Source organism: Nyctibius grandis, chromosome Z (genome assembly GCF_013368605.1).
Source record: "Nyctibius grandis isolate bNycGra1 chromosome Z, bNycGra1.pri, whole genome shotgun sequence".
Lineage (NCBI taxonomy): Eukaryota > Metazoa > Chordata > Aves > Nyctibiiformes > Nyctibiidae > Nyctibius > Nyctibius grandis.
In genome coordinates, this window is record NC_090695.1 from 2,269,078 (window position 1) to 2,281,547 (window position 12,470).

Below are 12,470 nucleotides of genomic sequence, written 5' to 3' on the forward strand. Positions count from 1 at the left end.
TGTCTTACGTAGATCCTCTTCTGCTCTTCCAGCTCCGTCCCTCTTTGTTCTCTCTTTTCTTTCTTCTGTTTTCCCTTTAAGTGCTTCTCTTGCTTGTAAGCAGCAGCAGGGATGGGTCGTGCACCTGCAAGGCCTGTTGGACCTTCTGTGCATCAGTCAACGGGCAGTCTTGCGTTCGCTGGGGAAAGGCACCCTGGCACGGAGCAGATGGGGATTTGCCCTGTGCAAGCGGGTGTGGATGAGCCCCCCCAGGGCCTCAGCTCCGTCTCGATGCCGTTCTTTCTGTCGGCAAAGTCTGGCCACCGCCGTGTCTGCGGTCAAAGTTCTCGTAGGTGGAGTCTTGCAGCTGTGGCCTGGCAGTGGAAGAAGTGAATGAGGTGAAGACACATTTCTGGCTGCTCTAGGTTTTATAAGTGGCTTCAACTAGTGGTTTAAGGAGTGTCAGAGTAAGTGCAATGCTCTCTGATACGGATCCTCCCCTCTGCAGCAGGTAGTTTTTAAGTGTTTGAGTTGCATCTTAAAACACCCAGACTGATCTCCTACACCATTAGCATTAACTCCTACTTCTGTCCTGCTGCTCAGAGCCTCAGGAGATTGTGCAAACCTCTCCTGAGAAGGATCTTCTCGTGTAGAGCGCGGAGGATCTTGGTTTTTAAGCTTTCATCTGTGTATGTATCTATGCAAATATTACCAAGGGTGCAGTATGGTTTAGACACTGTTAAATCAGCAAAAAACATGCTTTTGCAAATAATTGTTACAAATTTTAACTGTACGCTTGACTGTCCTGCTGAAATGCCCATCTTGGGTAAGGTGGGGGAAGGAGACATTGCATGAGGATGACCCAGGTTGCAAGGGAGCAGCCCCAGGCAGATGTAATTATACTGACCTCAGGTGCAGCTTCTTTAGGTTTAGCCTAAGGGTTCTTTTTGGGTTTGACTTGGGTTTTTTTACCCCATCCCTTTCTAGCTTGGCCACCATGGCTGTCAGGAGTGTCCAAGGATGGGGGTGTGCTGGGTAATGAGAAATGCCAAGGGTACTGTGGGAGCGTCGTATGGATACCAGCCAAAGAATCGGGCCCTGTCACACCCGAGCTGCCTCCATGGTGGGCTGTTTGGCATCTCCATACCTTCTTCCACACTTGGCAGAGCTCATCAGCTTTGACCTGGGCCCTTTTTCTGCCCCATTAGAGACTGGGGTGCAGACGAGGGGGGAAGGTTTCTGTTGCACAGAGGTTCCCTCTCTTGTTCATCATTCATCAGCCTGCCACAGACCCTATCCCCGCCTGTTCCCCTGACCTGTCCCCTGGGTGGGTGGTTTTTTTGCTAGTTTAACAGGGCTTTCTACCACCCTCTGGGCCTACAGCCTACCTAAACTTCTCCTGGCCCCTTCTGCAGCATCCGTGTGCCATGGTCTCTCCAATCTGTTGCCCCATTCCCTTGTCCTCTCATCAGTGGGGTCTCTTCTCAGCTGTACCCAAGCCAGAGCTTCCTCCCAGTAGTGCCCAAGGCTTGGTCCCTCACACCAGTTCGCCTGGCCATCAGCCCAACCCTGTCCTCATCCCAGGAGCCTGCTCATAGGCCAGAAGGTTGTTGCCAAGACCAAGGACACATTGCATTTTTCTCCTTAGCCATCTCCACCCTCCTGCTGGATAACATGAGTAGAAGGCAGGATGTCCTTACCGGGCCAGGCTGGATGGGGCAGAGAAGGGACCTGTGAAGTGGGAAGGAAGACATGGGTTAGCAATGTGGTTGGAGTGAGCTGGGGAGCCAGGACTGACCTAAAGCTGTTGGGAAACTGCACTGGAGGGTGGTTGTGACACCCCAGGAAATGGGGAGAAGACCTTTTGTCAAGCATGTGGTCCTGTTCACGAGGGTGGGAATTTGAGATTGGAATATAAGGAGCAAAGCATGTCTTGCAGCCTCGACACTTTGAGGCAAGCGGTGGCTTTTGCAAGGTGTTGACATCAGACTGTCTCTACAGATGAGTCACGGTGATGTGACACCTCGTCCAGCCTGAGAGGCCAAGCCTGGAGTCCCTCCTGGTCCCCTCCTCCCCATGCCAGTGCACAGCAGGGATGGTGGGCTGGGGGCCAGCGGCCTCCAGGCTTCTTGGGAGGTCTCATCCCTCAGTCCATGAGCTGATGCTTGTCTCCTATGAGCGGAGGGTTTCCCTGCTCTCATGGCCTTGGTGTGGCTGGAAGATGGGATTTCACTGATGATGGGGAAGCACTGGGGTAGCGAGGCCCGAAGGACCGAGAGGGGTGGTCTGTGAAACAAGGATGCCCACCCCAGGAGATTAAGCTGTTGTGTGGAATGCAGCAAAGGTAAATCCTGCCCATGGGCTACGTGGGAAGAGAGAGCAATTAGTCTGGTTCAAGAAAAGAAAAACAATTAAAAATCTGTTTGTGTAGGCAGCAGGTTCTCTGCTAATTGCCCATCTGTTGGTTTATTAACCATTCTCCTTGGGCACAGGGAAACTCCTGCTCCTTCTGTCTTTTCCAAGGTCCCTTCCTGAAGGAGACCTCCTGTCTGCAGGCTGCGACCAGCCAGCCAGGAGGTCCCTCTTGCTCTCAGATTTCCCATTAGAAATGTCCTTCTCCTAGGGTGGAAAATCATAAAATCATTTAAAAAACCCCAAACCAAACCCAGCCCCTCCTGCCTGACTTTATCTGCTGTATCCCATCGCTGGTTACCAGTTTGGTGGAGGAGGACTACTGAGGGAAACAGCGATACATACCTCCTCTCGAGAAAACCATGAAGCCCAGTATCACCAGCAAAATGAGCGCTTTAATTCCCAGTGGCACAAAGATCAGGATCAGGAAGAAGGAGCTGTTGGATGCTTTGAATTTATAGAAGTACACAGCCCCCTCTGCTCTCCCGTGGCTGTTGACAGCGGTACAGGTGTATTTTCCGTCGTGGGTCAGGTACCGGAGCTCCTTGGTGACACGGTGGTTCATGCTGGTGATGGAGGTGAGGTTGCTGTAGGGTGGGCCAGTCCAGGTCAGAGTGGGCGCTGGCTCCCCCTCGGCGGTGCAGCGTGCCTGGAAGGCGTGGTCCCCATTGGAGCTGACAGTGATGTTGATGATCCTGGGGGCAGCTGCAGAAATGGCAACGGGGAGGGAAAGCGTGTCAGGATTCAAAGGCAAGTCTAACGCAACACCTGGAATGAGCGCTTGGTCTTGGTGGACCCTCAGCATGTTTTATCAGGGTGACACTGGGATCAAAACTCCCCTTCCTCCTTTTTCTTGGCACTTTCTTTCCCTAAATTTCCCCACCCTGCTTGTGTTGTGTAGAGCAGCAAAGGGCTTCACCCAGCAAAGCCTGGGTGCAAGGGTCTGTACTCTGTTTGTGTACTTTCCCTGTAATGCCTTGCGCAGTTTTCTGACCCTCGTAGGGTCTGACCTGCGAGGAACGGCTGAGGGAGCTGGGGTTGTTTAGCCTGGAGAAGAGGAGACTCAGAGGTGACCTTATTGCAGTCTACAGCTACCTGAAGGGAGGTTGTAGCAGAGTGGGAGTCGGCCTCTTCTCCCGGGCAACTAGCGATAGGACAAGAGGACACAGCCTCAAGCTTCGCCAGGGGAGGTTCAGGTTGGACATTGGGAAGCCTTTCTTCTCACAAGGGGTCATTAGACATTGGAAGGGGCTGCCCAGGGAGGTGGTGGAGTCACCATCTCTGGAGGTGTTTAAGAAAAGACTGGCCATGGCACTTAGTGCCATGATCTAGTTGACATGGTGGTGTCAGGGCAACGGTTGGACTCGATGATCCAGAGGTCTCTTCCAACCTGGTTGATTCTGTGATTCTGTGAGCTTTGGCCAACATCAGCTGCTGTGACCTTCCATGGTGGCAGAAGGCAGAGGCACTGTGCTGTAGCAGGGCAATCATCCGTGAAGATGGGTTAGTTTCTGCAGTTGCGCCGTGAATTGTAGCCCAGTGCCATCCATGATGTAAACATGGGTGCTGCTGGTGACCTTTTTGCACCCACTGCATCTGCACGTGGTCCAGGACAAGGCAACCATGGTGCTCTCCTGCAACCATCTTGTGGCTGTTCCCTTGGTCTCCGAACTCCAGAACACAGATGGAGGGATCTGTTTGTGCGAGCCCTTTGCTCAGTGCCTGAAACTTGCCAGATTTGGTGAATTATTGACAGGGAACATTTCCACTCTTTGCTACAACCTGGTTTTGGTGTTTTCTTCCAACTCTGTAGTGACCACCCAATAGCTGGTGTAGGTTCCCGGTTGCTTTGGGGTAGCACGCCAATACCAAGATAGAACCACTAACTTTATATCCTGTATTTGTAGCATATGAAACTGTGTGACTGAATGAACAGTAGTAAAGATCATTTGGGGAATGCAAAATGTTAAGAGAGGCGCTGCTGAATGTGTCATCTTTGATCTAGTCTGACAAGGAAGCATAGCTGATATGACCAATCTTGTCTTACCCGTTGGTCCTCTGCTCTTGGACCCATTGGCCCATTTTGTGCATTTGGTTCCTAAAGTCATTGTGAAAACTTGAAGGGGCCTAAATGAGTGTCCTCACGGAGGAAAAACAGGAGTTCAATATTTATCTTATTTTTTGTCAGGCTGGACAGCAAATGCATAGCTTGCAGCTGCCTACAGCACGTCTTCCCCCTTGCCTTTGTAATGCAGGAGGGGTTTGAGGCTGGAGGACTCATCTGTAAGAAAGCTAGCTGTGTTAGTTGTTATGTGTCTGCATGTTTTGGTGTTTAAATTAACCTTCTAAGCGCTATTTAACCTCTCCCATTCATACTGTCAGGGCCCACTCCCAAAGCGGGGTGCAGCCTGGGTACCTTATCTGCTTATGTTATCATTCCTCTGATGTTAAGGTCCAGACAGCCCCTGAGAGACAGATTTTACTGCCATCGTGCCCTGGTCATGCTGTGTGTGTGCTTAGGAACTGCTTCAAGTGAAGGAGAGCCTTGGTCATGCTCTGTGTGTGTGTGCTTAGGAGCTGCTCCAAGTGACTCAACTACCCAGACGTTCCCAAGAAGTAACTGAGCTCATCCTCAAGTCCCATCTGGATGCCCATAGAGCATAGCAGGTGTAAGGCAGTTTCACTTCACAGGCAACATCACCCAACACGTGGCACCTCTGTACTTTCAGGTAAGGTCTGAGTCTGTTCCCAAGGCCACCTGGGTCTCTTAGAGCTCCATCGATCTGCAAGCGTACCTGGGGAGGTGGGATTAGCGCTTTCCTGAACCAGGTCTCCTTAGAACTGAACGTGGGGTCTGAACAAAGCACGTCGCAGCCTGGGGTGTGTTTGGCACAGGCGCTGCGGGAGCCCCGGGCATGGAGAGGCACAGCTGGGTCTGTGTGGTCTGTGCTGGAGACTCACCTCTGCTTGCCCTGCTGTGTCTCTGCTGTGCTGAGCAGCCCTAAAATAAGGTGTTTTTCAGCTGTATTATTCATTTGACAGAGCAAATGAGTCCTGCTGCGGTGGTGGGCTCCTGCATTGGGTTTCTGTACCATGAGCAGTGTGCGGGCTTCAGTGGGAGCTGATGGGCAGTGTGTGACTTTGAGGCTCAGGTTTTGGCTGCTGTGTGGTCCACCTCTCTGTGTTTCTCTCCTTCCCTGTGTCTATTCAGACTGCAGCCTCCACAGGAAGGAGCAATGCGCCACATACGTCCATCCAACAGCTATCGCAATGGATCCCAAGCTCATTTGGGGATTCAAATGTCACTTCCATGCAGACATCCACCCCGTGGGTGGACTTCTTGCCTTATGCAACTGTTGTCTGGTGTTGCCTCAAAGTTGCTTTGCCTTGTGCTTGTTGCCCCTATGGTTTCTAAGTAACCCTTTGGCAAAGACTGGAGGAACCTGGGACTGCATGCTCTCCAGAGGGACAGGATTGGGTGTGCTTAGCTAAGTGTGACCATGGCAGCTGGAGATGCTACTTCTAGCCAGATATGGGTAAGAGCTCAGGCTTTTTTTTCCTCAGGATTCAAAACAGTGTTTCAGCCCAAGCTGGAGGTAGTGAGAACCTTCAAGAAGCTGTGAAGCTCCTCCTTGTGTCCTCTAATCTGGGTGCAGCTCAATGGTCAGGTGAGCCCAAGGAGCTTTAGGGGTTAATAGAGACTGCCAGCTCCCCAGGTTTGACATTTGTTGATCAGAGCTGTTTTTCAGGCTGTTTGTGCTTAACATTTCCTGCTCCAGTGGAGTTTAGACCTATGGCACGTGGGAGATGGGTATCTTGTCTTCCCAAGACCCTGTTACCATCCAGGCGTGCTTGTGCTTACAGTCACTAACACGTACTTAGCAGTCAGGCTCTCCAGTTTAAATCCTGATCACAGAATCACAGAATCACAGAATGTTAGGGATTGGAAGGGACCTCGAAAGATCATCTAGTCCAATCCCCCTGCCGGGGCAGGACTGCCTAGACCATATCACACAGGAACGCGTCCAGGCGGGTTTTGAATGTCTCCAGAGAAGGAGACTCCACAACCTCTCTGGGCAGCCTGTTCCAGTGTTCGGTCACCCTTACAGTAAAGAAGTTTTTCCTCAAATTTAAGTGGAACCTCCTGTGCTCCAGCTTGCACCCATTGCCCCTTGTCCTGTCAAGGGATGTCACTGAGAAGAGCCTGGCTCCATCCTCTTGACACTTGCCCTTTACATATTTAGAAACATTAATGAGGTCACCCCTCAGTCTCCTCTTCTCTAAGCTAAAGAGACCCAGCTCCCTCAGCCTCTCCTCATAAGGGAGATGTTCCACTCCCTTAATCATCTTCGTGGCTCTGCGCTGGACTCTCTCTAGCAGTTCCCTGTCCTTCTTGAACTGAGGGGCCCAGAACTGGACACAATACTCCAGATGCGGCCTCACCAGGGCAGAGTAGAGGGGGAGGAGAACCTCTCTCGACCTGCTGACCACACCCCTTCTAATACACCCCAGGATGCCATTGGCCTTCTTGGCCACAAGGGCACACTGCTGGCTCATGGTCATCCTGTTGTCCACTAGGACCCCCAGGTCCCTTTCCCCTACGCTGCTCTCCAACAGCTCTGTCCCCAACTTGTACTGGTACATGGGGTTGTTCTTGCCCAGATGCAGGACTCTACACTTGCCCTTGTTATATTTCATTAAATTTCTCCCCGCCCAACTCTCCAGCCTGTCCAGGTCTCTCTGAATGGCTGCGCAGCCTTCCGGTGTGTCAGCCACTCCTCCCAGTTTTGTGTCATCAGCGAACTTGCTGACAGCGCACTCTAATCCCTCATCCAAGTCATTAATGAATATATTGAATAGAACTGGTCCCAGAACCGACCCTTGCGGAACTCCGCTAGACACAGACCTCCAACTGGACTCTGTCCCGCTGACCACTACTCTCTGGCTTCTTTCCTTCAGCCAGTTCACAATCCACCTCACTACCCGATCATCCAGACCACACTTCCCCAGTTTAGCTGCGAGGATGCTGTGGGAGACCGTGTCAAACGCTTTACTGAAATCGAGATAGACCACATCCACAGCTTTACCATCATCTATCCACCGGGTAACATCCTCATAAAAGGCTATCAAGTTGGTTGAGCAAGACTTCCCGTTGGTGAAGCCATGCTGAGTGCCCCTAATGATCCCCCTATCCTTGATGTGCCTAGAGACAGCACCAAGAACAAGTTGCTCCATCACCTTTCCAGGGATGGAGGTGAGGCTGACTGGTCTATAGTTACCCGGGAACTATACAAGTTCCCGGATAAGTTGATAACAAGGACATCTTTAACCCCACCCCAGGGACTGCTGACCCCAGCTTGCCTCTCTGCTGTCTGCACAGATCCTGTGCTGCAGGGGCAAAGTGGGATCATAGAATCACAGAATGGTTTGAGTTGGAAGGAACCTTTAAAGGTCATCTGGTCCAACCTCTTTGCAATGAGAAGGGATGCTGAAGACTTGACTAGCTGTTAGCCCAGCAGCCAGAGCCTGGCTGTGTCCTTACCACTTTTGTTACTGTTCCCTTCCCTGCATTGTGCACATGTCCTCATACTGGAAGGCTGCAGAAGGCCATGAGTATTCCCTGCCCAAATGTCATAAATTATCCCCAGAACTGGAATAGCCAACCCTTTGGAAGACCATCCCAGGTCATTTTCTGTTACCACCTCATCACTTTCCACATCTTGTGGCTCTCACTTCCCTACAGGGTGGCTTTGCCTCTTTTGGCTGTCGTGCCCTCTTACCAACCAAGTGCAGCTTTATCCCATTCCTGCTTTCGTACTTGTCGTGGATATCTCCGGACAACTCCACCCGGCAGAAGTATCTCTCGCTGTCGCTCCAGGTCAGGTTGTCAATCCTGATGGAAAGGTCCTTGTGCCGGGGGTTGCCAAGCAGTTTGTATTTGTTTTTGTAGCTGACAGCAGTCTTACAGAGCTCGCTGGTGCTCTGACTAATGCACTTGAAAACTATCGTGCCGTTGTAAGGTTCCTTGATCCTCCAAATGGCAGTGAGGGTCCGGTCAAATGTTTTGTAGGGGTGTGTGAAAGTACAGGGCAGAATAACCATCTTCCCAAGTTCACCAGTAACATCAGATGGGACATGAACAGACCAGCTATTGGACTGCACACCTAGAAGCAAAAAGAGATGATCAAGACTGATTTATCTGGAGTGTTTAAGAGGGAAATTGGGCACCCTTCCTGCCCCTGCTGTGGTGTTGCTCAGAAAATGGATGCTCTGTTCCGTTGGTGGGCCCTGGGCTGTCCTTCTTGCTGAGGTCCCTTCCAACCCAAACCATTCTATGATTACATAGCCCAATTATAGTGGCTAGATATGGTACCAGTCTGCAGCAGAGCTCAGGGTACTGGCTAGGTCAAGTTGAAAGTGATTTAATTCCTGAGTAGGCCTCTTGTTTATAAAGTGAATAATAGCATCTTAAGTTGTTTAACACAGTCTTTTGCAGTTAACAGACTTTCGTGTGCTTGGAGGAACAGACTTCTTTTTTATTAAAAAAAAAAAGCTAAAAATAAAAGAGTTTTGCCTGTATTCAGAGATCTGGTGGCTTTAGTCACTGAAATGCAGTTAAGTGCAGCAGCCCTGTGTCTGAGTGCGTGCACACCCCCCCGCCATGTACATTGTAGTATTTGTTACACTAATTGGTTGGTGGTTGCATTACCCTTGGGGAAGGTGGTAACAGCTGACATCTCTAACGATCAGTGCTGCTATCACCACCAAGTAGCATCTTGTTTGCAAGTCACGACAGGATCTGAAAAAAGACTTGGAGATACTCATCTTACACGGGCTGTTGAGAACAGGCAAGTTCCCAGTATCACCTCCTGTCGTAGGAAGGAGGATGCCCTTGACAGTGAAGAAAGCATCTCCCTGTTAGCAGAGGAGGTTGTTACTACGTGGACTCTAGCTGCCAGTATCTTCCCAGACAGGCCTTGTCCTGGTGTCACGGTGAGGGAAATCCTGAATTTTCTGGCTGAGATGTCACAAATGGGTTGGGATTTTGCTCTCTTGGTCAAATTTGATTACAGTAAATCTTAGTACAGTCTGGGGAGGTGAGCCTCACTGCCACCAGACCCACTTGGATCATCACTCTGATCTGATCACTCTACAGCAGCCTTCCAGTACCTGAAGGGGCTACAGGAAAGCTGGAGAGGGACTTTTGACAAGGGCATGGAATGACAGGACAAGGGGAAACAGTTTTAAACTGAAAGAGGGGAGATTCAGATTAGATATTGGGAAGAAATTCTTTGCTGTGAGGGTGGTAAGACCCTGGCCCAGGCTGCCCAGAGAAGCTGTGGCTGCCCCCTCCCTGGCAGTGCTCAAGGCCACGTTGGATGGGGCTTAGAGCAACCTGGTCTAGTGGAAGGTGTCTCTGCCCGTGGCAGGGGGGTTGGAGCTAGATGCTCTTTAATGTCCCTTCCAACCCAAACCATTCTGTGATTCTATGATTTCTGTCCAGTGACGAAAACAGCCTTCACCTGACTGGTTGCTCCCCACCTCTGAAGTACATAGGGAAAATTCAACGTCTCATCTGTTTCCCTTCCCCAGGAACGAACAGCATCAAGAAACAGCACCTGTAGGCAGTGCTTTCCATATAGATATGTGTAACTATCCACTGTCTTGCTAATTGCAACAGCTGAGGCAGCAGATTGTGGCTTCAGGAACATCTGTGTCTATGTTCCTGTCTTATAAAACTCACTTGATGGCTTCATTAAAATCAGGAACTTTCCGCTCAATAACAGAAAACTGCAAAAAATGTAAAGGCATCCTGTAAATAATTGCCACCCATCCCTGGTCTATCTGACTTCACTGTGGTCTGTGGGCATTCAGCTGTCGGGTAACTCGTGTAAACTCTAAGAGAAGAGTTCTTGCTTGTTCATATATCTCTTCTCTGTAGTATTTGTCAAATACCTCAGTGGCGGTGCAGCTCGTATTAATCTATTGTGCGCTGCACAATGGACAAAGGCCAACGTAGGACCAGTTCTCTGCCATTTTTTATCTGGAATCATGCCCAAGCCAGTGTTTTGATTACTGAGATCTGAGTCAGGCTGCCTTGTCATTCATTACAATGGTACAAGTACCTTTTGCAGTCTAGGTAATTTAAAATACAAGGGTACATGGCCACAGGAGCTCCAGGAAGCTCATGGCCTTTGAGCACAAAGACCTGGCAATGAAAACAGAAAATGCTATTGCTTTCTAGTTTATGTGATATTATTTTGTTTATTTTACAGCATGTCACTGTAACCCCTTACTTTTGGAGAACTGCAGATCACGTGCTTCTGAGTACGACTTGCTTTTCTCTGCCACCTTTTTGGTTTGCCTTTTTTTAAAATCATAAGCAAAGAACATTATCTTTAGCACATAAACATCCCCTTGCCTTCCACACGGGAAATAATGTAAAAAATAACTGCTTCTAATGTTACCAGCTCCACCCATTTTTAAGGAAACACGGTTTGCCTAGCTTATGAGTGGAGGGAGTTGTCAGCATCTTGTGTATAATTTAACCTTAAAACTTCAGCTTGGTAGGTCTTCCATGGCTTCGTCTTGCTAATATCCAGCCTTCATTTATTCCTGGCATTGAAACTCTCACAAGCAATAGAGAAGGTCATGGGCAAACAGCCTACACATCTTAGAAGAGGTAACTCCTGAAAGGAGTTGTCAGGACCGTGTATCTGCTAATTGTCAATGGAAAGGTCATGAAGATAATAAGATCAAGAGCTGGAGACCATTGCAGACACTAGCCTTGCTCTAGCAAACACTATTTGACAGTACATCTAAGCAAATCCCATTGACTTTAATGGAACTTAAGTGCATACTTGAAGTTAAACGTGAACTTCAGTGCTCAGTTGAACTGGAGCAAATTGTGTCCATTGCATAATAACTCCAAGGCACATGAAACAGTGCTTCTGGGTGGTGATGGTCATGCTACATCCAACTGACAATGCAGGGGAAAAGCTAGATGAAGAAGAACTCCCTGCAAGGATTAAAAAAGCAAAAAAATGCAAAAAACCCCAAACTAAAGACTTCTGACAATTACAGAGTCAAGCCTTGGAGTTTTTTCCAGTATTCCCACATGCACGTGGAATTTCATGATCCTTTTAAGCAATGCGATCGGTGGTGCAATTCTTGGAGAGTTTATTGTACCAGGCAATTCCTCTGGCACTTTGACTAGAGCAAGAAGAAAAGCCCTGATCAGATAGGGAACTCACCCTTCCTGGAGATGCGAAGGAGGCACAGAAGAAAGAAACCGAATTCTCTCATACTGGTTGATGTTCTCCACTGAGGTGTATCAGCAAACCAGAGCCGTCTCCACTACATCTGAGCTGCTAGTCTTGCAGTCACAAAAGGTTTTTCCAGGGATGGAAGAAGTTGTGGTTTTTCTCTCCCTGGAGGGAATGAGTTGTCTAGCTGAAGCAGCGCTGGATTCAGATATTAATAGTTTTGTGGTCAGTCATGTGAAAAATCCAACAGAGGGAATCAGAGTATTACCATTTTTCCATCTAAAGGAAGAGGACTGCAGATTGGGGCTGCAAACATCCATTCCATGTGTGTGATGGTGCAAGAGGGGGACGGCTTTCAAGTGCTGCCAGCTCACTGATCTGGAGGAAGACCCTGCAATCTGCCTAAGCAGTGGACAAATGAGACCCTTGCTCTCCTGGCTTGAGGCAGTTCATCCTCCTGAACCTGGAGCCTGCAAGCCAACTGTGCTTTACCCCTTGTGCTCACTTTTGTTGTCATTTCTAGGTGTAAAAAGAAAAAAAAAACAACCTTCTTCTTTCAAAAACAACTGAGCACCTTGTGCCAAGGTTCAGTGGTGGAAGAGTGCTCTGGTGTCCCCTGGTACCCTCCTCTGTCCAGACTCCCATGACCCTGACGAATCATGAGTGGTTCACCTCCTTGTTGTTAACCTGTGTTTGAAATCAGCTGAGCTCCAGCTTTTGCCCAGAATCCCTGCACAAACTCTTGCTCTTTCCTTCTGGGTTTAGCTTTAGCAAACTGACCGTGCAGTATGCTAACCTGCAGAGCTCAGGGCC

At 49.4% G+C, this 12,470-nt stretch overlaps 1 protein-coding gene across 1 annotated transcript; it reads right to left on the reverse strand.

Annotated features, from left to right (window-relative positions):
* Window positions 1-256: 256 nt before the first annotated feature.
* Window positions 257-11,697, reverse strand: SIGLEC15 (sialic acid binding Ig like lectin 15). The gene is made up of 5 exons (XM_068423971.1): window positions 11,646-11,697; window positions 8,172-8,555; window positions 2,737-3,096; window positions 1,680-1,710; window positions 257-353 (listed from the first exon to the last, which is right to left on the reverse strand). The coding sequence occupies exons 1-5, from the start codon at window positions 11,695-11,697 to the stop codon at window positions 257-259; spliced, it is 924 nt and encodes a 307-aa protein (XP_068280072.1).
* Window positions 11,698-12,470: the final 773 nt, after the last annotated feature.

Excerpts from the sequence above, each read along its gene's own strand:
- SIGLEC15 (XM_068423971.1), bottom strand. The coding sequence starts at position 11,697 with ATGAGAGAATTCGGTTTCTTTCTTCTGTGCCTCCTTCGCATCTCCAGG. Across the intron at positions 8,556-11,645 it reads CCTTCGCATCTCCAGGAAGG|GTGTGCAGTCCAATAGCTGG; the intron begins GTGAGTTCCCTA and ends TTTTGCTTCTAG. Across the intron at positions 354-1,679 it reads GCCCCATCCAGCCTGGCCCG|GCCACAGCTGCAAGACTCCA; the intron begins GTAAGGACATCC and ends TTCCACTGCCAG.